Raw genomic sequence first — 25,162 nt, forward strand, 5'->3', positions numbered from 1 at the left:
GGACATTCTGTTTGAGATTATTGCCCAACCTGCTTAATGTTGTGTCACAATGTAAATTCCACAGCCTGTCCAAGAAAATTCCCCTTAGATATGAGATGTTTCCACAGATATTGTAGTGCCTCTTTTATTGCTCATAATTATTCCACATTTTCCTGCCTGATAACCTGTATCTGTTAAGTGAATTTATCCCAGAAAAAATATTCTAGTACACCAAATGAGTATCAGTTTTGACTAAATCTGGCGAGGCAAACATGTCCACAAAAGACATCCCCAACCTTCAGGTCACAAGTCACATGGAACAGAAGGACTTTGTTCAAGGAACCAAAAGCCACCATAGATACATCACCAGACTAAATAGAGATGTGGAATCAAGAAGTACAGGGAGCCATAATTTATTAAGAATTATAGCCCTGTCCTAATCCAGATTCATGCTAATCCCTGTGAAATGTTTCATATCCATATCCTGCACATGTACTTATTGGTATACTTTTCTAAAACTGTAAACTTGGCTCATCACTATTTTTCAGGAACTTACCTTGGGGAATCTTCTGGTGCAGTTCTTGCTGATCCAAGGAAAGCACTTCACTTTCATGCAGCCCCTGTCTTTTTCTCAGCAAGAGCCCTTTTGGCAACATGTTATATCTTTCCTTGTGCTTAGTGTGTTTTATTGTTTGTTTTTAAATCACTTTATTAAGGGCTAATACAACTCTTTTTTCCCCATCTTTTTAAAATCATTTTTTAACATTTTATTAGGGACTCATAGAACTCTTATCACAATCCATACATATTTATACATCAATTGTATAAAGCACATCTGTACATGCTTTTCCCTAATCATTTTCAAGGCATTTGCTCTCCACTTAAGCCCTTTGCATCAAGTCCTCTTTTTTCCCCTCCCTCACCGCTCCCCCCTCCTTCATGAGCCCTTGATAATTTATATATTATTATTTTGTCATATCTTACACTGTCTGATGTCTCCCTTCCTACTTTCCAACCCACTTTTTAGCTGCTCATACAACTTTTATCAAAATCCATACATACATCAATTGTTTAAAGCACATTTGTACATTCATTGCCCTCAAAATTCTCAAAACATTTGCTCTCCACTTAAACCCCTGGCATCAGCTCATTTTCCCCTCCCTCACCGCTCCCCACTCCCACATAAACCCTTGATAATTCATAAATTATTATTTTGTCATATCTTACACTGTCTGATGTCTCTCTTCACCCAATTTTCTGTTGTCCATCTCCCAAGGAGGAGGTTGTATGTAGATCCTTGTAATCGGTTCCTCCTTTCCACCCCACCCTGTCTCCACCATCCTGATATCGTCACTCTCACCACTGGTCCTAAAGGGATCATTTGCCTTGGATTCCCTGTGTTTCAGTTCCTCTCTGTACCAGTGTATATCCTCTGTTCTAGCCAGATTTGTAAGGTAAAATTGGGATCATGATGGTGGTCAGAAGAAGCATTTAGGAACTAGAGGAAAGTTTTATGTTTTATCTTTGCTACACTGCACCCTGACTGGCTTGTCTCCTCCCCGTGACCCTTCTATAAGGGGATGTCCAATTACCTACAGAAGGGCTTTGGGTCTCCACTCTGCATTTCCCCTCATTCTCAATGATATGATTTTGTTCTTATGATGCCTGATAACTGATCCCTTCTATACCTTATGATAGCACAGGCTGGTGCACTTCTTCCATGTGTGCTTTGTTGCTTCTGAGCTAGATGGTCGCTTGTTTACCTTTAAGCCTTTACGAACCCAGACGCTATATCTTTTGATAACCGGGCACCATCAGCTTTCTTCGCCACATTTCCTTATGCACCTATTTGTCTTCAGTGATCCTATCAGGTAGGTGAGCACACATTGTATGATTTTTATATTCTTTGAAGCCTGATAACTGATCCCTTCAACACCTCATGATTGCACAGGCTTATGTGCTTCTTTCATGTGGGCTTTGTTGCTTCTGAGCCAGATGGCCACTTGTCTACCTTCAAGCCTTTAAGACCCCTGACGCTGGATCTTTTGATAGCCGGGCAACATCAGCTTTCTTCACCAATTTTGCTTATTCACCCGCTTTGTCTTCAGTGATTGTGTCAGGAATCAGTGATTGTGTCGGGAAGGTGAGCATCATAGAATGCCAGTGTAATAGAACAAAGTATTGTTGTATTGAGGGAGTACTTGAGTGGAGACCCAATTTCCACTTGCTACCTTAATACTAAACCTATAATATATGCACATAGATCCATTTCCCCATCCTTATATATAAATATATTTACATGCCTTTATTTAGACCTCTATAAATGTCCTTTGCCTCCTAGCTCTTTCCTGTATTTCCTTTGACTTTATTCTTATCCCAGTATCATGCTCATTCTTCCTTTAGGTTTCAGTAATTCCTCTTGGTTACATTACCCTTTATCGTGCACCCCAGGCGTCTGTACACCCTCCTCACCACTGATTTGGATCACTTGTTGTTCCCTTGTCCCTGGGTTTGTTAAGACCCCTACATTTCCCCTCGCCTCCCCCTCTCCCATGTTCCCCTGGAACTGTCGGTCCCATTGTTTTCTGCTCCAGATTGTTCACCCAGCCTATCTCATTTAGACAGACCTGCGGAAATAATCACATGCACAAAAACAAGACAGAGCAAAACCAAGCAACAAAAAAATAAAACAACAACAACAACACCAAGAAGCCAAGGACAAAAAACAAAACACAACTACAAGAAAGAAAAGCTTGTAGGTAGTTCAAGAACTGTTTTTTGGCCTTTAGGAGTGTATTCTGGTTGAGTCTGATGGGGCACCAAGCCCTAATTTTGGTATTCCCTGGGGGCTTTGTTGCTCTGTTCCCCTTACTGTTCTGTTGCATGCCCTTAGCGTTTTGCCTCAGTGTGGTAGGATCAGATCGGGTGGAATTTCCACACTGTGTCTCCAGTGTTGTCCCCTGTAGGGCTCTGGGTCAGTGAGGGATGTCGTGTATCATAGGGGCGCAGGCCATAAGGTCTTTGGTGAGGGTTAGCTGCTCTGAGCGGGAATTGGCATCCATCTTAAAGGGGCATTTTGAACCTATTTCTGAGGTGTGGTCTTGCAAGCATGCCCTCAGGGGCAATCATGGACCCAGGAAAAATGGCTGACCCCTTCTAGGAAATAGCTTCTCTATCTCTCTCTCTCACTCTCTGTCTCCCTCTGTCTCTCTCTATCATATATATATATATATATATATAATAGGTTACCACCTGTAGCCATAATTTCCTGTTTTAGTGTCATTTGCTTGTATACTTAGGCATTTATATCTTATGGACGAGGGGGATTATATTCTGGTAAAATCCTTATGAATCCTTATGGTTCCCATGTTCCTCTTAGTCTCTATGAGGTTTCACCAGTAACTTGTATAATAGGAAATCATATATATTTCCAAATATTATAATTGCCCACTACTTTCCTCAGGACAGTGTATCTGCCCCTCAGTTATCATTCCAGTAGGTGGATACACAAGAGGGCACATTACTCTGCTGATGAAAACCAACCTAGGACAACCCTCCACTCTAGGAGAGAGGTCACAGGCATGGGCTGCCCAGGTCCCTTCATTCACCAAACAGCTATGATTATACTCAACTAACAGTGGAGTTTGCTGGCCTGAGATTCCCTTGTTTCAATCACAGTAATGAAAACAATATGATAAACAATGGATATGAGGCTGGGTTCCTGGGCAGGATGTCTTTACGTTTGCAGATGTCTAGGGCAAAGTGCAGCTGGTAGAGTCTGAGTGAGACATGAGGCAGGCAAGGGCCTCTCTCAGACTCTGTTGACCTGTCTCCGCATTCACCACCAACAATTTTGACACGAGCGTCATTGGCCAGTGCCGGGGAGGGCTTGCAGTGTCTCTCAGTTACTGGTACTAAATCCTATATACACTTGATGCATGGTTGAATTGCAGTCACCAGAGACAATGACAAGAACATCCTCCATATTCAAATGGTCAGGCTGAAAGTGAAGCATACACACTTGGATCAGAGTAACAAAGCAGCAGGAAAGGGCATCATTAAGCATCTGTATGCAAACCTCCCTACAGGGAGAGACTGGACTTCAGTGAGTGCTCAGGACCCTCAGCCCCAGGACTCAGTTAAAGAAGACAGAGCAGAGAGGAGTTAAAAGCTGGCTTTCTGCAGTGTCCGGGGCTTCCTCTCTATCTTACCATTTATCTTGACGACTTCTCTGGAAGTGTGGGTTTGTATCAAACATTGAATTTGAAACATTTCATTGTAATATGAGGAAATGTCCTTTAACTTCCAAAGAGCAGAAAGCCACACATGAAGGCACATCATGCAGAGGGGAAAAGGCAAACCTGAAGGATTTGTCAGCCCTGATGCAAACCCCTCCCCAGTAACTGGTATTTGGGAGGAGAGGATATAGGATGGTTAAAATTTCTCTAAAATTTACTCAGTCTAGGATAGACCAGCAAAAGCATAATGGGATCCTCAAGCCACATTTGCTCATCACAGCTGTTATATAGGTCTAAAAACTAACCTTCCTAAGTCCTGCTGCCATCCTCAGCCGGTGACTGACAGTCAGGACAGAAGAGGGGATGGGCTTCAGAGGACATATTTGTGTCTCCTGGAGTAGTGTGCTCCTGTTTTTGAAGCAAGGATAGATGCTTTTTCTTGAGTAAAACTCTTCTGTACGGTTTCCCTTGTGGTGTTGATTGAATAGCCCGCCAAGGTACTTATAATAGGTCAGGTTTTATATAGGATATTAATTTAAATAACTTTATTTTCTAATTTTATTTAAATAGAAATGAAAATCAATAAAGTTCAATGCAACTTTCACTTTATCTAATGAATTTCAGGAGACACTCAGGCACCATGTTGTGAGGAAGTTCCATCCAAAGGAGAGATCCAGGTTCTAGAATAAGGTCCTGGCCCTCAGTCCTGTATGCATTCCTAGTTTAAGCCAGGGAAGCTTGTCAGACTTAAGACAAAGCCATCTTGGAAGAAGAGACTTCATCCTGCTGGTGAGATTTTCAGTCGGACACTAGATAAGACCTGGAATGGGACCTTCTTCTCCATGCCATCTTTTAGTCATAGAGTCAGAAATTAAAAAGAAAGCAAACAATAATAAACTAGATATAATTTTAACCCACAATGTTTTATTCTTGTTTACCAATTAACAGAACACAACTTGAGAAAAATGGATTGGATTTTCCCTGGAGTCATATTTTCTATCATTTCCACATATCGGAATATTGAGGTACTTAGTTCACCTTGATTAAATGACTGACAAATCTCATCCCGTGGTTGGGACACTGGAAAACAATTTCTGTTCATCTGAGTTTAGAGCTCCAAATATTGGTCCTTCATAGTTCAGTGAGTATTCATGAGCTCATTCAGGATAAGTTTAGTAGATCTCATGGGGAAGTTATGTACAGAGGGATAATGTCAATAAATGGGACAGAATAAGTCCCAGACCAACCACAGTCATGAAGTGACCATGGCAGTCACATTCAGACAGGAAGGTGACTTGGACTCATGTGCAGCTACGTCACAGTGTGGAATTTACACTGTTCAGCTAACAAGCAGCAACAGAGGCTGTGAGTATAGAGTTGGCTGAAATGACAACGATTAGGTGATAACGGAACTAACTCAATGATCTCTAAGTGATCATGTCAGTGTCCTGTGCTTGTATACTTGGATATTGGTGAAATCTATGATTCTTTGTTGCAAAGCGGTGACTGATTCCCCTCTGAAAATTCTGGGCCAGAAAATTCCCCTCTGAAAATTCTGGGCTGTAACATTATTCTTGAATTTTCATGGTGCTTAAATATATATACCTATGTATAAATTTAAAATATTATAACCGATTTGAAGAAAATTAGTGTGGTCAATCCTAATCTAGGGGGAAATAGACTTTTCTTTGAGGGAGAGAAATGAGGAAGGAGTCTGAATGGGAATTGGGTGTTTTAACTGCGTGTTTACAGAGAGTTCTATTGCTTCCCAAGTCAATTATATAACAGTTTACAAAATGAGTTAATCTTAGAATCTAGAGAATCAATTCAAGGTTTATATCCCAGAGCAGTTATCAGAGGTCTGTGCCCAGGGTGCAAGTGAAGAGGCTGAATTGGGTTGGCAATGCTCACATTTTAGATGAACCAGATTCCCCTTTGAAAGGGGCATTGAAAACAGTGTCTATGGGGTCCAATAAATTTTAAGGACTGGTTGCCTAGATGGATCTTATTTTAACCCAGAGTTAAAATAAAGCCCAGACTTTGAAGTCACAGAGTTGAAAGTTTTCTTTCATAGAGCCCAAAGTCTCAAGTTGGAAACATCCTCCCTGACTCTATGGATCCTTGAATCTCCTTATTTATATCAAGGCTGACCTCTGCTATCAGGAGCTGGGATGTGCTGTCTGTGTTATTTGTAGGAGTGCTGGAGTTGGTGATGACAATGGCCCAAAGAAAACCACTGAAGACGTTGGGGAGGTTGATAAGAAACTGCCAGGGTGTAAAGAAGAAAAGGCATTTGCAGAGCGTGGAGTGATGAAGATACTCTGGTGTCCACCTGATACTTCCAACCCACTATATCCTGTCTTCTCTCTGGGGCACAGAACCTATAGGAGCCCAAGGCAGGGCAGGGGCTATGAGGGGCTGGAAGGAGAGACAGTGAGCTCAGAAAACCTGGGCTTTCCTTTGACCTTTCCCCACATACGTCCTAAGGAGAATGATCTCTCATTATAGACTAACATGCATAAGATTCAAACAAAGAGTTACCCTTCATTTGGGTCCAAGGAAAAGGGGAGTCTGTTCACTATCGTTCTCTGTTTATAAGGTCAGGGCTCCCTGACATGCAAATCGTTCACTAAGCATTTGGTTAAAATTCCACCCTTGAGTACTGAAGACTATCCGTTCTCTTCTGACAGGACTGTGGGTCTCTTGGGAAAGCACCGCTGCAGTCTAAAGATGCCATTGCGATGGGTTCTCCTGTGCCTGGTGACAGTTCCCCAAGGCGAGGGTCTGAGACATCAATGGGGAATCTATAGGGATGATTGTGACTGCGAGTGACTGAAAGAGAACAATTATCTTCATTTACAGGCCTCCTCTCCCAAGTGCAGCTTCAGGACTCAGGCCAAGGACTGGTGAAACCCTCCCAGAAGCTGTCCCCCACGTGTACTGTCTCTGGTTTCTCCATCACAAGCAGTGATTACAGCTGGAACTCGATCCGCCAGAACCTTGGGGAAGGGCTGCAGTGGATGGAAGAGATATATTACAATGGTGGTACATATTATAACCCGTCCTTCCCAAGCCGACTCTCCATCACCAGAGACACATCGAAGAATCAGTTCTCCCTGCAGCTGAGCTCCCTGACTACTGAGGACATGGCCTTGTATTACTGTGCAAGGGGCACAGTGAGGTGAAGCCAGTATGAGCCCCAAACACAAACCTCCCCTGCAGGGAAGACATTGAGCAGCAGGGGGCGCGCAGGACCCACTGAGCACAGACACACAGCCCTAGACAGGCACAGATGGATGACAGGGATTTCCTGTTGGAACTAAGGCTTCCTTTCATGTGTCTCTGACGCCCCAAGGACAGGTTATAATAATAATAATAATAATAATAATCTTCTTCTTCCTCCTCCTCCTCCTCCTTCTCCTCCTCTAAATTTTCTCCTCGCTGCAGACTTTGAAGGAGGTACTAACATTCTCTGCTTGCAAAACAAATTAATTTGATTCTGAGCCTTCATGATCATCCTATCTGACCTGTTTCCTTCTTGAGAAACAGAGTATCACAGCATTTTCATCCTGTTACTCAAAATCTGATGACAATGAAATACAGGCAGGTACAGATTCATGCGTGTAATGCATGGTTTTAACAGTCCTGAGCTCATTGCTCTACTGCAGCCCAGGGTCAGGTGTCTCACAAGGTGTCTCTCTGCATCGCTCCCTCTGCACTGTGGGTCGTGATTGACTATTCTTCTCTGAGAAAATAATTTCGGTGACTCTGGGGCCTAAACTTGTGATATTTCCTTAGTGATGCAGCAAGCATCACCATTGGCTCCCTTGATGCAGAAACAAGGGTTCTAGGCACAGAAGGGTCCCTGACACTGGGAACAGGTGAATTGAATGACCTGCCTGGTCGGTGGAGTCATTCGTCAGGTCATTCACCGGAGTCACGATGAAGGGAACTCACAGTTGAAGGACAGCTTTGATTCCAAAAAACAGCAATTGTGTCCCAAGTGGATGAAATCACAGACTAATAGCTCAGAATGCTCTTTAGAATTGAGAACAGGGAAGATTTCACACACATTTTGCACATGTGTTCAGGAGGACCACTCTGTGTAGAGTGTCAGCAAGATGGAGAAATACCCTGAATTAGATGCGCACCCAGAGTGGCTGCAAAAAGGGTCTCAAAGTTAGGATCAAGAGGGGATGGTTCAAACTTACAAGTTTATGTATTTGTTCTAAAGTATACACAGCCATTATCAGCAAAACTGACTCAAAAGCACTTAACAACTTGTCTGATGAAGTGAGGTGCAGAAAATTTGAGTTTAATTTTGGTCAGCCAGTTGTAATTACCAAAAAGATATATATTATTCTAGTTTTAAAAATTCAGAAACTGTTAAAATTATAACATTTAAAATTAAATAAATATATCATTCCTAATTAATTTACAATTACATGGCTATTAAACAATCCGGGGAAAGAGTAATAAATAAATAATAAATGATATATACAAATAAAGATCATGTAAATATCCACTTTCCCAGGTAGTGTAGTGGATTTTACATTTGGTATGCTAATGGCTAGGTTGGCAGTTGAAAACCACTAGCCAGCCCAAAGGAGAAAGTTGAGACTCTAAAACAATTTACAAGTACTGGAAATCATACAATCCAAATCCATGGAGGGGAAAGTATGAGAGCTTGAATTGTGACATTCTGGTGTGCAGAAGACTGTGGCGACAGTGGAAGCTCAAAATCCACTTACAGGAGCTACACAGGGAATAAGCTTCTTGTGATTTCCCTCTAATCATACTTGAAAAATGGGAATAACCTGGTGATCAGAGTATTGTCTATAGAAGATTAAAATGATAAATCTGACTTGAATGGTTAAAAACGTATCATTTGATATCGTTTTTTGATATAATCTGTGCTTGTCTGGTTTTTAATATTTCTCTGTGTTTTTTCCATATAGAAGTTATTGTTTTATTTTGTCATTGTTGGTAGCCTTTTTGACTCCTTGTTATGTCTCTATGTTTTTCAATTTATGAAAGCATAATGGGTGAAACTACAGAGCCAATAACTAGAATAAGGGTTCCTGGGTCTATGGCATGGTAGGTGGGGAATAAAGGGGAATTGATATAAAGGAGTTCAGGAAGGCAGGGAATACTTTGAAATTGATTGTGATAGTGATTGTTCAACACTGCTTGATATGATAGAACTATAGAGTGGTATGATGAATGGATTAGGTCCTAATAAAATCTTTTAAAAATGTTAAGAGATCTTAATTCTTGAATAAATGTTTTAAAATATTTTTATTCCAATACTTTAAAATAATTTTTATAACATTATGTTGTACATGAAAAAAGAAATCTAACATTGATATATTATATTACATATTTCATAATAAAATTTTCAATTAAAAAAAGATTTACAGGGTCTTAATCTCTTAGGAGCAGTTATACTATGTCCTAGAGGGTTACTATGGCTAAGAATTCATTTGGTTTTTGTTGGTTATGAATATCGAATTTCTTAATTTGTAACCTATTTTTGGTAGTTATCTCCATTAGTTTGTTTTCTATGTAATCTGTGTTTTGTTTGATCATTTTTAATAAACTTATCAGGAACTGCTATATTTTGCCATTATCCTGGCATCCATCGAATTTCCGATTTGTTTTTATTTTAATTATGTTATATTTTTCTGTGACATCATTTATTATATTATTTATAATATCTTTATTAACTTATTAAGGGTTTTCATTTCAGTTCAGTTCATATATGTATTTTATGGTTTGTGTTTCAGTTTAAAAGGTACATTTATAAGAATAAACTTATTATTCCTTCCAGTTGTATTTTCCCTTCTTTTGTAGTGTAAGGTCGTCCCAACAGCAAATTTCTGTTAAACCAATGTCTGAGATCACCAGCAAAAGCAAAGCTTACACACAGACATTGGATGCAGCAGCAGTTTGCTCACACAGGGAAGAACAGAGCCGGCTCATCATCAGGAGTGGGAACCGTCCCCACAACCAGCGGTTTCACTCTGGGACCTGGGCAGGGATGGTGGTTTGCACACATCAATTCTTTGTGCTGCAGTTGAGGAACTGTACTCTCTTCATCAGAGCAGGTCTTCTCTCAGCACCCATTAAGGGCAACCAGCGATATCTTGCAGTTCTTCTCTGGCACCTTGCAGGGAAGAGTTGGAAGCAACATGTGAGGAAGATCATGGCTGGTCGTCTGTCGGCATCTAGCAAGGCAGATCAGAGCAGGTCTTCTGTCAGCATCGTGCAAGGCTGATGGAAGCATCTTGAAAGGAAGATCAGGGCAGGTCTTCTCGCTGCACCTGTTAATGGCAACAAGGGATATCTTGCAAGGCACACAAGAGCAGTTCTTCTCTGGTAACTTGCAGGGAAGAGCTGGAGCAACTTGCGAGCAATATCATGACTGGTCATCTATTGGTATCTTGCAAGGCAGATCAGGGAAGATCATAGTAGGCCTTCTTTGAGCACCGTTAAGATATATGAAAGACATCTTGAAAGACAGCTTAGAGCAGGTTCTCCCGGCATCTTGCAAGGAAGATTAGCGGCCTGTTACTAGGATCACCATAGTAGGTCTTCTCTCACCATCATGTATGGCGGAGTGAAAGCATCATTCAAGGAAGATGTGGCCAGGTCTTCTCCCAGCATCTCGAAAGAGAGTTCACAGGAAGTTCCCCGAGCATCTTGCAAGGAAGATTAGCGACGTCTTATTAGGAGCACCATATTAGATATTCTGTCACCATCTTGCATGGCAGATCGACTGGATTTTTCAAGGAAGATCTGGGCAGGTTTTCCTCCATCATCTTGATAGATAGATCAGCAATTTAGCAAGGCAGATCAGAGCAGGTCTTCTATCAGCATTTTGCAGGGAAGATCAGTGGCGTTTTCAAGGAAGGGTACATCACAGTGATCCCATCTCACAAGTAAGATCCTATCATCTCTGAGTTAGGGAGTGGTACGGGGAATAATTTTCAGAGAGGGTACTGTGCATAATAGCTTTGCAGGTCATCTCATGCAGCAGCTGCTTCTAGGTCTATATTATTGGCATGTTGTGCCTACCACCGGATTATGCTCTGTCTTTTGCACCACCTGAGTTTCTGTGTATGCCTGCCGGTTAGGGACCTGCATGGTCATCAGTCATCTGTCTTACTCAGGTTTACACAACACACACACACACTCACACAGGAGTTAACATTTAGACTTGCACAGCAAGAAAATCACAAGTGTCTTTAAATAACATTCTTCAATGTAAAAATCTGATTATAAAATTAATAATGAAAGAAAATCCTGAAACGTGAGAAATGAAACAAGGCCCAGAATTATTGCAGCCTAGGAGGAGGTGAATTTGTTAGCCATTGAGTAGCTTGAGGTGGTTGACAGCCAGTGCAGCTCTTATGAGCAGCTCCAATTTGAGAAACATTTGTAAATTGGCACATCAGAAGGTTCCACAGTGTTTGCCTGACCTAGACCACTGGTTGACTCACTTCCAAGGTGTTTGGTAAATCCTACGCTACACAGAGACTCTTGTATGATGTGCTAGCACACGCACACACTCACACACACACAGACTCACAGCAGTCATCATTTGCGCACACCCAACAAGAACATCTGTCAGTATCTTTAAAATACATTATTCTATATATAAACCCAATGTTAAAATTTAACAGTTACAAAAATCAGATAACGGATTTCAGCAATGAAAGATGGACTCATACTATCCCGCAATAAGATGAGTTGAAGTTTTTAACCAGAGAGGAGCCAAGTCTGGTCGACCGCATGCCGACCTCCTTATGAGCAGGGTGAGTTTGACAAACATGCGTATATAAGCACATGAGAAGTCACCCCAGTGTTTGCCTGGCCTAGACCACTGGTGACAGACTGTCGGGGTGTTTGGTAAAACCCATGCTACGCAAGCAGCCGTATATGATGTGCAAGCACACACACACACACACACACACACATTCAGGGCCACCCAAACATGTCTCTCTAAGGGTGTAGCATTCTGCGTATGCCAGGGTCTTGATGTACAATTATCAAATATAGATAAAAGTCCCATTTTTCCTACAAATCTTTTGAAGCAAACACAAGATGAGAAAAAAGTGTTGTGAACCCTATGCCTACCTATCCAAATTTTTCCAGAGAGGAGGAGGAAGAATTATTTCACCCACATATGCGACTCCTGATGGCTGAACTGTGTTCAGACCTTTTGAAGGCAGAGAGGGATGTGCATATATGGACGTCTCCGTCAGGTTTCCCTCAGCATCTTACAAGGATGATCAGTAGTCACATCCAAGGGAGATCAGACCAGATCTGCTATCTTGCCAAGCAGATCAGTGATGTCTTGCAAGGTTGATTGGCACAGGTCTTCTATCAGCATCTTCTATGGAGACTCTGCAATATCTTGGTAGGTAGATTAGACCAGGTCTCCTCCCAGCATCTTGCAAGGAATATCTGGCACGTCTTGGCAAGAAAGACGAGAGAAGCTCTCCTATCAGCATCTTCCAAGGAAGATCAGCAGCATTTTGCAAGGAAGACCAGAGCAGGTCTTCTATATGGCAAACATGATGATCCACATGTGCAAGGAAGATCCGAGCACGTCTTCCATCACCATCTTGCAAGGCAGATCACGTCGTCCATCACCATCTTGCAAGGCAGACCTGTTGCAAGAAGATCGCAACAGGTCCTATCTCGGCACGATTTAAGGAAGACGGGGGATATTTTGCGTGGAATATCACACCACATCATCTATCAGCGTGTTCCAAGGAAGATCGGCGACATCTTGCAGGGCAGGTCAGAACAGGTCTTCTGTCAGCGTCTTGCAAGGCAGATCAAAAAAAATCTTGCCAGAAAGATCAGAGCGGGTCTTCCCTCAGCACCTCGAAAGGAAGGCCAGGGGTTGCTTGCAAGGAAGATCAGAGCAGATCTTGTATCAGCATCTTGCAAGGAAGATCAGCAATATCTTGCATGGCAGATCAGAAGGCCAGGCACATCTTGCAAGGAAGATCAGAAAGATGTTGCATGACAGATCAGAAGCCCAGGCATATCTTGCAAGGAAGATCAGAGCAAGTGTTGTATCCGCCTCTTGGTAAGAAGATCGGTAAAATCTGGCGTGGCAGATCAGAGCAGGTCTTCTGTCAGCATCTTGCAAGACAGGTCAACAAAATCTTGCCAGAAAGATCAGAGCGGGTTTTCCCTCAGCATCTCTAAAGGAAGTCCAGGGATAACTTGCATGGAAGATCAGAGCAGGTCTTGTCTCAGCACCTGTTAAGGGCGGCCAGAGATATCTTGCCAGGCAGTTCACAGCAGTTTTTCATGGGCAACCTGCAGGGAAGAGCTGCAGCAACTTGGGAGGAATATCATGTCTGGTCTTCTATCAGCATCTTGCAGGGCAGATCAGGGAAGATCAGAGTAGGCCTTCTACAAGCACCCTTAAGAAATATGAAGGTCATCTTGAAAGACAATTCAGAGCAGCTTCTTCCGGCATCTTGCAAGGGAGATCATGGCAAGTCTTCTATCAGTATCTTGCAAGGCAGATCAGGGAAGATCAGAGTAGGACTTCTTTCAGCACCATTAAGAAATATGAAAGACATCTCGAAAGAGAGTTCAGAGGAAGTTCTCCCAGCATCTTGCAAGGAAGATTAGCGACCTCTTACTAGGAACACCATATTAGGTCTTTTGTCACTATCCTGCATGGCAGATCGACGGCATCTTTCAAGGAAGATCTGGGCAGGTCTTCTCCCAGCATCTTGTTAGATAGATCAGCAGTTTTGCAAGGCAGATCAGAGCAGGTCTTCTATCAGCATTTTGCAGGGAAGATCAGTGGCGTTTTCAAGGAAGGGCACATCAGATTGATCCCATCTCACAAGGAAGATCCTATCATCTGTGGGTTAGGGAGTGGTGCTGCAAACATTTTCCAGAAAGGGTACTGTGTGAAGTAGCTTTGCAGGTCATCTCATGCAGCAGCTGGTTCTAGGACTGTATTATCAGCACGTTGTGCCTACCATCAGATTTGGCTTTGTTTTTTGTTGTGTTTTTTTTACCACCTGTATTTCTATGTCTGCCTGTCGGTACAGCCCTGCCTGGTCGTCAGTCATCTGTCTCACTCAGGATTACAGCATACAATCACACACACACACACACACACACACACACACACACACCAGTTAACATTTGGAATTTCACGGCAAGATAATCGGTCAATTTCTTTAAATAACATTCTTCAACATAAAAATCTGATTTTATAATTAATAATTAAAGAAAATCCTGAGACATGTGAGATATGAAACCGACCCAGAATTATTGCACAGCAGGAGGAGGTGAATTTGTTAGCCATTGAGTAGCCTGAGTTGTTTGACAGCCTGCACTGCTCCTAGGAGCAGCACCAATTTGATAAAGACATGTAAATTGGCATATCAGAAGGTACCACAGTGTTTGCCTGACCTAGACTGACTTCCAAGGTGTTTGGTAAATCCTACGCTACAAAAAGACTCTTTTGTGATGTGCAATCCCATGCACACACTCACACAAACACACACATACACACGCACAGGAGTCAACATTGCGTACATCCAACAGGAACATCCAGCAGGATCTTTAAAAAACATTATTCTGCATATAAACCCGATGTTAAAATTAATAATTAAAAAATCATGAAACTTTTGAACAATGAAAGAGCACCCATAATATTCCGCAGTAAGAAGAGGCGAACTTTTTCACCAGAGAGGAGCCAGAGCAGGTCGACAGCATGCAGAACTCCTTATGAGCAGGGTGAGTTTGACAAACATATGTAAATAAGCACATGAGAATGTACCACATTGGTTGCATGACCTACACCACTGGTTGACAGACTCTTGAGGTGTTTGCTAAAACCCATGCTACGCAAACAACCCTATATGATGTGCAAGCACACACACACATTAAGGGCCCCCCCACACATGTCTCTCTAAGGGCGTAGCATTCTGCTTATGCCAGGATCTTGTTGTGCAATATTGAAATATTGATAAAAGTCCTATTTTTCCCACAAACCTTTTGAAGCAAACCTAAAAGAGTAAAAGGAGAAGTGAACCCTATCCATACATACCCAAAATTTTCCAGAGAGTAGGAGCGATAATTTTTCACCCACCTGTAGGCCTTCTGAAGCCTGAACTGGGCTCAGACACGTTGAAGAAGGAGATGCATGCGCACTTGGGAACATCTCCCTCAGGTTGCCCTCAGCATCTTACAAGGATGATCAGTAGCCACATCCAAGGGAGATCAGAGCAGGTCTGCTATCTTGCCACGCATATCATTGATGTATTGCAAGGTTGATTAGTGCAGGTCTTCTATCAGCATCTTCTATGGAGAAACTGCAATATCTTGGTAGGTAGATTAGACCAGGTCTCCTCCCAGCATCTTGCAAGGAATATCAGTCACATTTGGCCAGGAAGACCAGGGAAGCTCTCCTATCAGCATTTTCCAAGGAAGATCAGCAGCTTTTTGCAAGCAAGGCCAGCACAGGTCTTCTATATGGCAAACATGATGATCCACATCTGCAAGGAAGATCCGAGCACGTCTTCCATCACCTTCTTGCAAGGCAGATCAGAAGCGTGTTGCAAGAAGATTGGAACAAGTCTTATCTCAGCACGATTTAAGGAAGACGAGGGATATTTTGCATGGACTATCAAACCAGGTTATCTCTCAACATCTTCCAATGAAGATCGGCGACATCTTGCAAGGCAAGTCAGAGCAGGTCTTCTGTCAGCATCTTACAAGGCAGATCAGCAAAATCTTGCCAGAAAGATCAGAGCGGGTCTTTCCTCAGCACAACTAAAGCAAGATTATGGATTCCTTGCGAGGAAGATCAGAGCAGGTCTTGTATCCGCATCTTGCAAGGAAAATCAGCAATATCTTGCATCGCAAATCAGAAGGCCAGGCACATCTTGCAAGGAAGTTCAGCAAAATGATGCATGAAAAATCAGAATCCCAGGCATATCTTGCAAGGAAGGTCCAAGCAAGTATTGTATCAGCATCTTGGTAAGAAATCTGCAAAATGTTGCATGGCAGATATTACTAGGTTTTCTATCAGCATCTAGCAAGGCAGATATGAAGCATCCTGAAAGGAAGATCAGAGAAGGTCTTCTCTCAGCACCTGTTAAGGAAGACCAGGGATATCTTCCAAGGAAGATCAGCACAAACTTGCAAGGCAGAACAGAGCAGGTTGGTTCTGGCAACTTGCAGGGAACAGCTGCAACATTTTGCACGGTAAATCATGGCAGATCTTCTATCAGCATCTTGCAAGGCAGATCAGGGAATATCAGAATGGGCCTTCTCTCATCATCATTAAGAGATATCAGCGACATCTTGAAAAAGTGATCACAGTAGGTTCTTCCAGCATTTTGCAAAGAAGATTAGCGACCTGTTATGGAACACCATAGTAGGTCTTTTTTTACCATCTTGAGTGCCAGATTGATGACGTATTTCAAGCCAGATCTGGGCAGGTCTTCTCCCACCATCTTGATAGATAGATCTGCAAAATTTTGCAAGGCAGATCAGAGCATGTCTTCTATCAGAATTTTGCAGGGAAATCAGTGGCGTTTTCAGGGAAGGGCACATCAGATTGATCCCACTCACAAAATAGATCCTCCCCTCTGTGCATTGGGAGTCGTGCTGGGAACAATTTTCTGGAAGAGTACTGCGCGAAAAAGCTTTCCAGGTCATCTCATGCAGCAGCTGCTTCTAGGTCTATATTATTGGCATGTTGTGCCTACCACCGGATTATGCTGTTTTTTCTTTGGACCATCTGAGTTTGTGTGTCTGCCTGTCAGTTATGCCCTGCCTGGCCATGACTCCTGTCTAACTCAGGTTTAGACCAGACACACATACACACACACCCACACGGGTCAACATTTGGACTTGCACGACACGTTAATTGGCCAGTATTTTTAAATAACATTCTTCAAAATAAAAATCTGATATTAAAAATAATTTTAAAATTAATGATCTTTCAACAAAGATCAGAGCGGGTCTCCTCACAGCATTTTCCAAGGAATATCTTCCACATCTTTGTAAGAATGACCAGAGCAGGTCTTCTAATAGCTTCTTTGAAGAAGATCAGCAGCATCTTGCATGAAATATCATTGCAGGTCTTCTATATTGCAAAGCAGATCAGCGACATCTTGGCAAGGAAGACCAGAGCAGGTCTTCTATCAGCACCCTTTAAGGAAGACCAGCGATATCTTGTAAGGAAGATCATTGCAGGTCTCAATCAATTTCTTGCAAGGAAGTTCAGCAAAATCTTGCAAGGTAGAGCAGAACAGGTCTCCTCTCACAATTTGCAAGGAAGACCAGCAACATCTTGCCAGGAAGATCAGAGCAGTCCTCTATCAGCATCTTCCAAAAAAGATCCGTGAAGCTCAGACCAGGTCTTCTATCAGCACCTTTTAAAAAGAGTATCAACAACATATTGTAAGACAGATAAGAGAATGTTTTCCCACCATCTTGCAAGGAAACTTAATAACATCTTGCAAGAAATACTTTTGTCAGGTCTTCTGTCACCATCTTACAAGTCAGGTAATCGATATCTTTCAAGGAAGATCTGGGCAGGTTTCCCCACTGCATCTTGTAATTAAGATCAACATCTTGCAAGGCAGATCAGAGCAGGTCTCTGTCAGCATTTTGCAAGGAAGACAATGGCCTATAAAGAATTGGGTATTTGAAGACCAAATTAACAATTTGAATGATTACATCAAAGACTTTATAGCAGTGTGTAGTATAAACACTTTCTTAGTATAACCAATTCATTAAGCTAGAGTGACATGATAACTGCAGCATTTCATTTCAACATTACAATTTTGAGGATGTCCACGGATTTTCCAGTATTTCCTCCATTTTCATATAGGCTAACTATGAGTCAGTGCTGAGGGTATGTAGGATTCTGGACCAATTCCATATCTCTTAACAACATGAACAGCCTAAAACACCTTGTCAATAACAGACATTTTATGATTCATAAATAGAATTCATGAATTATATAAAAAATTATTCTCACCACCAGAATGCAAATCTTCCTACACAATTCTTAGTATGTTAGACGCCTCTATTCTAATGTGAAAATGCTATGACGGTCTCTTATTTAGCTCTATGTTATCTCCCTGGGCTTGTAGTTGAACCACACTTATGTCACACCTTGTAGTCATCTCAGCAACACCAACAACAGCATTCTAAAAGAAATGCCTTTTCCTTAAATGTCAGAGAATTTTACTAGAACGTGAAACAAAACAAATACAAATGCAAACCCAAGAAGCTTAAAAGGAAGAATTTACCATAATTTTAAAAATTCTTTAAATCCTCCAAAATAAATACAACACAAGGTGTCAATTTCCCTCTTGAATAAATGTGAAATTAAACTTGGAACCCCCAATAACACAAAGAGTTACAATGTTTAGCAGCTAACTGAGAAGATGGTTCCTTTCTCCTCAGAGACACTTTAACAGATAGATCTGGTGACTGACTTTTGAAAAAAAATAACCTTTGAAAACACTATGAGGCACAATTCTCAGACAAACATGGGCCACTGTAAACTAAACACAACCAAATATCAAATGTTCTTGAACAGCTCTGGAAACTTAGAATATGAAGATTGTCTTTAACAAGCAAAAGATGTCCTGTGAGTTTGTCACTAGAACAACCAGGGGCAGCGAGATGAAGAGCCAGGACTCCACCATGACTTTCACTGTCTCCCTCTATCTCCAGGCAACAGCTGCCATGAACAACAGTGGGAAAATTCTATGGACAGCCGCTCCAGAGGGGCAATGGATGAAGCCTCATGTTGCAACATAACTCTGGATGGGAAGCTCCAAGATGCTGAGTGGGTCCCTGTGCTCATTCTGACGAATCTTCTCCAAAAGGAATCCTGACCCATGAAGGGTAAGCTGCATCTGGTCAGACCTTAGGGAAGGCCAAGTGGGTGGGTGCCCTCCATTCTCTGAAATCTTCGCCCCCGCACCTTTAGTCACTGACTGTTATTGAATCAGTGCTTCCCCATGAGTGTCAGAGACTGTGCCCTTTACTAAAGAAGCAAGCCTCACTTTTAATCCCATCCCGCCACCATTACACCGTGTCAGAAATGTTTAGAAAAAAATTCTAGTCACACTACTCACCTTTTCAATTCACAGTTGTAGAGGCTTTCAAGGCTCAGATATCATTCTGGACCACTCTCTTGACTCAAGTAGGTGAGTACCAGAGGAATCCAAGATGGGAACGTGGGACGGTAGGCTGCATCCTCCCAGGCTATGCAGAAGGATGAATCCAAGTTATGTAGGAAATATGGCAAGATGCTGTCTCAAGTCTGGAGATGCACAAGTACGGTGAGGCCCTGGACCTGGCCAAATCTGCACAGCTTACAGAGAGAATCCACTTACATTTATACTGGGGGAAACCACACCCACCAGGATAGCACCTCCCACTTCTGGCTGCTGACAGAAAATCTCTTCATGGATGTGATGGCATTACTTGTCACCTAGGCTGACATTATCGTAATCGTTAACCTTCTGAGAATCCTGGCCAAGCAAGCCGATAAAGAACCTAACCCATTACAAAAAACCGACTGTTCCATAAACCCAAGTGATTTCAATAACATTGAAGAACGTGAAAGGGAAGAGGGATGGGCAATACCCTTCCAAAAATGGCATCCAACCAGATGTGTTCAGTGTTGAGCTCTGAAGAAGAGTCCAGCACATTTTCTTAGTTTTTAAGTGTGTTTTGAAGGAATCATCACTAATTGGGGGGTTTTCCGTTTAAAGTGTATTTTCTTATAAATTAGGTGGGTAGAATTCTGTGGCTTATGTTACGTAGCCTATCAGCCATAGGTTAAGCCTCTCTTATTCTGTTGCTTCTGGGGCAAGTTCCTTGTCTGCTTGGACTATCTGTGGGATTAACTTGCTTTAGATAGCACTGTGTATGTGTATGTGTGCTTCAACATTACCTTGGATCTAGGAGGTTCACTGTGTAGGGACTGCTGGTCCACAGAAGAACTCTGATCCAGGTCTCCTTTCTTGCTGTAGTCAGGTCCTACATCTCTCTTTTCAATTCTCTATAATGCTTTCATAGATGAAAGGCTGTGCTGCTATACCTCAGGATAATCCCTTTACCTTTATCTCAGAAAGCTTATGAAGGGAGTAAAGGATTTACCAAACAGCCTGAATCCCTTTACCATGGAATGTCTTCACACATGATACCATCACAACTGATCCATCAGAGTTTCATTTTATATCATCAACATAAAATAAATCAAGCCCAGTAACACTGTGTCCATTCCCCCTCATAGCCAATCATTGGACAGACTAGAATTGCTCCCTAGTTCCCTCAATGCTGTCCATAATAGGATCCCCAAACTACTGGCCCTATTGCATGTCCTACTATCAGGAAAACAGAAAAATCACCCACATCCCTGCAGGCAACTGAAAATGTTTTCATTATATACCATAATCCAGAATAAGAGTAAAAATATTCTCACTGCCATTGCATCAGAGCAGACTAATAACTATTTAGGACAAGGTAGAACTGCCCCTGTGAGTTTTTATGACTGTAATTCTTTCTGGGATTAGAAAAACCACATATTTCTCCTATAAAGTACACGTGGACCATTCCATTTCCACTCAAGAGGAAGTATCAGGTACTTTGATAAAAACTAAAATATGTCTTTATGGGAGCAAACTTCTCACCTTTCTCAATTGGAAACTTGGTGAGTTTGAAGCCACCATCTCTTGATTAATAGACCCACTGAGCATACTACTCGACCAGACTCTAAAACTGACATCATTACGTAATTACTACACTACAAAGAATTATGACCCCAGAAAGTTGATACAGATAATGAACCTCTGCATATAATTAAGATATTTAAACACAATGAGGGCCCCGGATAGGTACTGAGCTTTAAAAGAGATAGAGAGTGAGCAGTACATACCAATCTGTTTGCCCTGTTTATATTGAATACAGCAAGTAAATCCATATCTTCAAAATTCAATATAGATTACACCCAGTTCACCCCAAAAGTAGACTTGTATGCTTTCTGTTACACATGCTCATTATGAAAGAAATAAATACAACACTTGTAAGGCTTTCACAAACAGAAAGTCATTCTCTTCCCATTGGGGTGGGTAGAAAGTTACATTTTATGTGACTGGACCAATACATAGCATAATGAGAATTTTAGAACATATTGGGATTGTCAATGATTACATCTTGCTTGCATGCACAATAAGTGCCCATGGAAGCAGAAGTCAAGAGATCAAGTGAACCATGACAGTAGATAAATCTGCTTCAAAAGACATCTTGAAAGTGTTGAAAAGCACCCCGCCCCTTCTGCCAGATGCCCCTCCCCTTGCGCCGGCCGCCCCTCCCCCAGCGCCAACTGTAACTTTCGCTCCCTTCAGCGCTGTCCTCTTGGAGCTCCGAGCTGCCCGAAGCCAGCGCAGCCACCGCCCTCTCGCCACCGTCATGATCATCTACTGGGACCTCATCAGCCGAGATGAGCTGTTCTCTGACGTGTACAAGATCTGGGAGATCACGGGCGGGCTGTGTCTGGAAGTGGAGGGCACCATGGTCCGCAGGGCCCAAGGCCACATCTATGACGCGCTCATCGGCGGCAACGCGTCCGCTGAAGGCCCCGAGGGCGACGGGCCCGAGCACAAGGTGGTCACCGACGTGGACATCGTCATGAACCATCACTTGCAGGAGACCAGCTTCACCAAGGAGGCCTACAAGAGGTACATCAAGGACTACATGAAATCCCTCAAAGGCAAGCTGGAGGAGCGGAAGCCGGAACGCATGAAGCCCTTTATGACCGGGGCTGCCGAGTAGATCAAGCACATCCTCGCCAATTTCAAGAAGTACCAGTTCTTTCAGGGCGAGAACACGATTCCCGACGGCATGGTGGCCCTGCTGGACTACCGCGAGGGCGGCGGGACCCCGTACATGATCTTCTTCAAGGACGGCTTAGAGATGGAGAAGTGCTGACAGTGGGCAACGCACGACCGACCGCCCGACCGCCCCTCCTCCTAGCTGTCTGCGGTCCGCCCACACGACACCAGGACCGAGACAAACGGAACTGATGCCATCATGAGCTCTGCGTCGACTTGTGACCTTGACTTGGAGCGGTGACCTTGATTTTTTGGAGCAGAGGCTTTTTTTGTTGTTTAAGAAAAAAACACAAAAAATGTCGTGTAGGTTGTCTAAAAATAAAATGCATTTAAACAAAACTAAAATAAAGAGTTGGAAATGCAACAAAAAAAAGTGTTGAAAAGCAAAGATGTTACCTTGAGGATTTTAAAGTATGCCTGCAGAAGCCTTGGAATTTTCTGATTCTTTCTTTTTCCTCAAACCATTTTGAGAACTAATCCAGATATCACATTATTCAATAGTTGTATCTTGTCATGCAAATGACTATCAGTTTCAAACATTTTCTTTTGGCTTATATTTCTTTTTTGTTTGTTTGTTTTTGCTTAAATTTCTTGATAGCAACTCCTCATTATCTCCCACCAGGAACCCTTAATGTAGCTATAGTTTCTATAGAGTCACCCACACTGGGTTCTATATACCAAATATGTATAGAAAGATCCATAACAGTCTCAGAAGGCTGCCAACAATAACAACAACAGTAAAGAAATAAACTCAATTTGGAAACCAAAACCAGAAAGTATTAAAAAACAAGATTAAGGTGAAAGTGTATCAATAGGGAGATCAAATAACAAGTTTTTAACTTTCAAGTCAGATTTTTTATTTCAATCTGCTATAATCATCTCTCTAATACTCTGTCTGATAACCAGGTTATTCCCATCCCTTATTTATGGTCAGAGAGAAATCACCAGAAGCTTATTCCTTGTGTAGAACCCGCAAATGTATTTGGCCTTCAAATGTCATCCACAGCCTTCTCAAAATCAGAGTTAAAAAATTAAACTCTGATACAATTCTCTCCTTAGATTTGAATGTGACTATTGGCAATCCTTTGATCAGCATGTTGGTGTTCTTCTCCATGTGGACTTAGTTGACGTTACACTGAGATGACTGCTTGTTTAAAAACAAAGCTTAAGACCCCAGACACCATTCTTTCTGAGAGCAAGATACCATCTCATTTCTTCACCACACTTTGCTGTAGCACCCACACCTGTGGTTCCTTCAAAAGGGCACATACTGATCAGGGCAATGTCATAAGAACTAATGGTTCTTAGATTGAGCTAAGGTTAAGTGTGACCCCCACATCCACCCCTAACTCTGTGTTTTCTATTCACCTCTTCTCACCTTCCAGATTTTTTTTTACTTTAATGCAGATAACTTTATCAATCATCCCCTTGGAGCATATGATTCTTCTGCTTGTAGTGTCATTGATTTAGGGCATGTAATATATTTAAAACACAATTGAGAAAAGGAAATTAAAGAAGTGTGCAGACAGTATTTTCAATTTCCTGTGACCAAGGAATGTGAAAGTTATACATTCTTCAGTGCATAGAAAGGAAGACTGAAGAAGAATCAAAGTGTTAGAATATAGTAATGGCAGAAAACATTGACAGCACCATGGACTGCCGAAAGTGAAGACAAATCATTCTCAAGGACCAACACCTTGAGTTTCCGGGTAAGGCCATTTGTTATGAGAACTTAGTGCTTATTCTGCTCCCTCATTCCTTGTGTACTTTGAGAAAGTGCATACAAGCTTACTAACACATGTCCTAGCTAACAGATAAAATAAAAGACCGTGCAGGGCATCCATCAGGGTGACATCCAACCAGAGGTGTTAGTCCTTTACTGGATAAAGGGTTGGTATTCCAACCTACATTTGTGACATGGTTTATCACATAAGCTCACCCTGGTGGACTTATACAAATGGAAGACAATATCCATAATATATAAGAAAAATTAACACCCTTCTATTGGCTCTATATTCACTCACATCTCCCATGTACGACTGAGAAGATCTCTTCTCTAGGACTTCCAATGCGCTAAATCTCAATGGTAGCAGTCTCATCTTCTTTGCTAGAGTAATTTGGGATCACAGACCAACAAATAAGCCTTCACACAACAAGGGCTTCAAATTTACAAGGTAGCATGATTGCCAATCTACTGAGTATCACGGCCTGACCAAGCTGACACAGAGAAGACGCACCTCAGGGAAATGAGATTTGCATCAGGGAAAGCATGCCAGAGACCAACTGCAAAGTCAGTGAAGGCAAAAAGATAGAGGGTGAACAAGACCTCAGAATTATGACACCCTGATTATGGTGAGTAAGGCATGGTGAATGTGCTCTGGAATGTCATTCAAACAATGCAAAGCAGACCTGTGTTCAAGCGCTGTCTTTCTGTTTGGAGCCCAGAGTATAACTGTTGATACGACCCCACACAGACCCCTCTCATGGAGTTCATTCAGCACCCTAGGTAGCTGCCCCTTTCATGGTTTCTCAGGCTGTAAACGTATCATTGTCCTTCCCAGTGAAGTAACTGGTAGGAGTAGCACACAGACCATGTCCTTAGCTATCAAACATTTCTGTCAAAGCACCACTAGGGCTAAATTCCCTACTCCACTGGGGTTACCAAAGAAGCATCATGATATAGCTGCCCAAGCACTGAGATGCACTGTGCAACCAGTGACACAACAATAAGGCATCACTGGTGGGAAAGATATGCAAAGCTAAGCTTCAAACATGGTGATATGGGAAATATAAAGAGGGTAACCAGTACATCCTCTCTGGATACCCATTTCTACTGAGTAAATCTTCACAGATTCTGAATAGACATAGGAATACACTCATGCCAAATGTAGGACAACCAGAGATATAAATACCAGATGTGGTGCATATACATACATATATACACATATATATATATATATTATAAAGCTACTTAAGTATGGAAGTTTATTATTGTTGTGGCATATTACTTCAAATATAGGTAGTATG

The 25,162-nt window shown here is 42.1% G+C and overlaps 1 protein-coding gene and 1 pseudogene across 1 annotated transcript; one reads left to right on the forward strand and one right to left on the reverse strand.

Annotated features, from left to right (window-relative positions):
* Window positions 1-21,715, reverse strand: part of LOC142436457 (inositol oxygenase-like) — a 58,633-nt pseudogene extending 36,918 nt beyond the window's left edge.
* LOC142436456 (translationally-controlled tumor protein-like) lies at window positions 21,714-22,076 on the forward strand. Its single transcript, XM_075540098.1, has one exon. It carries the CDS (start codon window positions 21,714-21,716, stop codon window positions 22,074-22,076), a length of 363 nt encoding a protein of 120 aa, XP_075396213.1.
* Window positions 22,077-25,162: the final 3,086 nt, after the last annotated feature.

This window comes from Tenrec ecaudatus, unplaced genomic scaffold, assembly GCF_050624435.1.
Source record: "Tenrec ecaudatus isolate mTenEca1 unplaced genomic scaffold, mTenEca1.hap1 Scaffold_287, whole genome shotgun sequence".
NCBI lineage: Eukaryota > Metazoa > Chordata > Mammalia > Afrosoricida > Tenrecidae > Tenrec > Tenrec ecaudatus.

Coding starts and splice junctions, on each gene's coding strand:
- LOC142436456 (XM_075540098.1), top strand. CDS start 21,714: ATGATCATCTACTGGGACCTCATCAGCCGAGATGAGCTGTTCTCTGAC.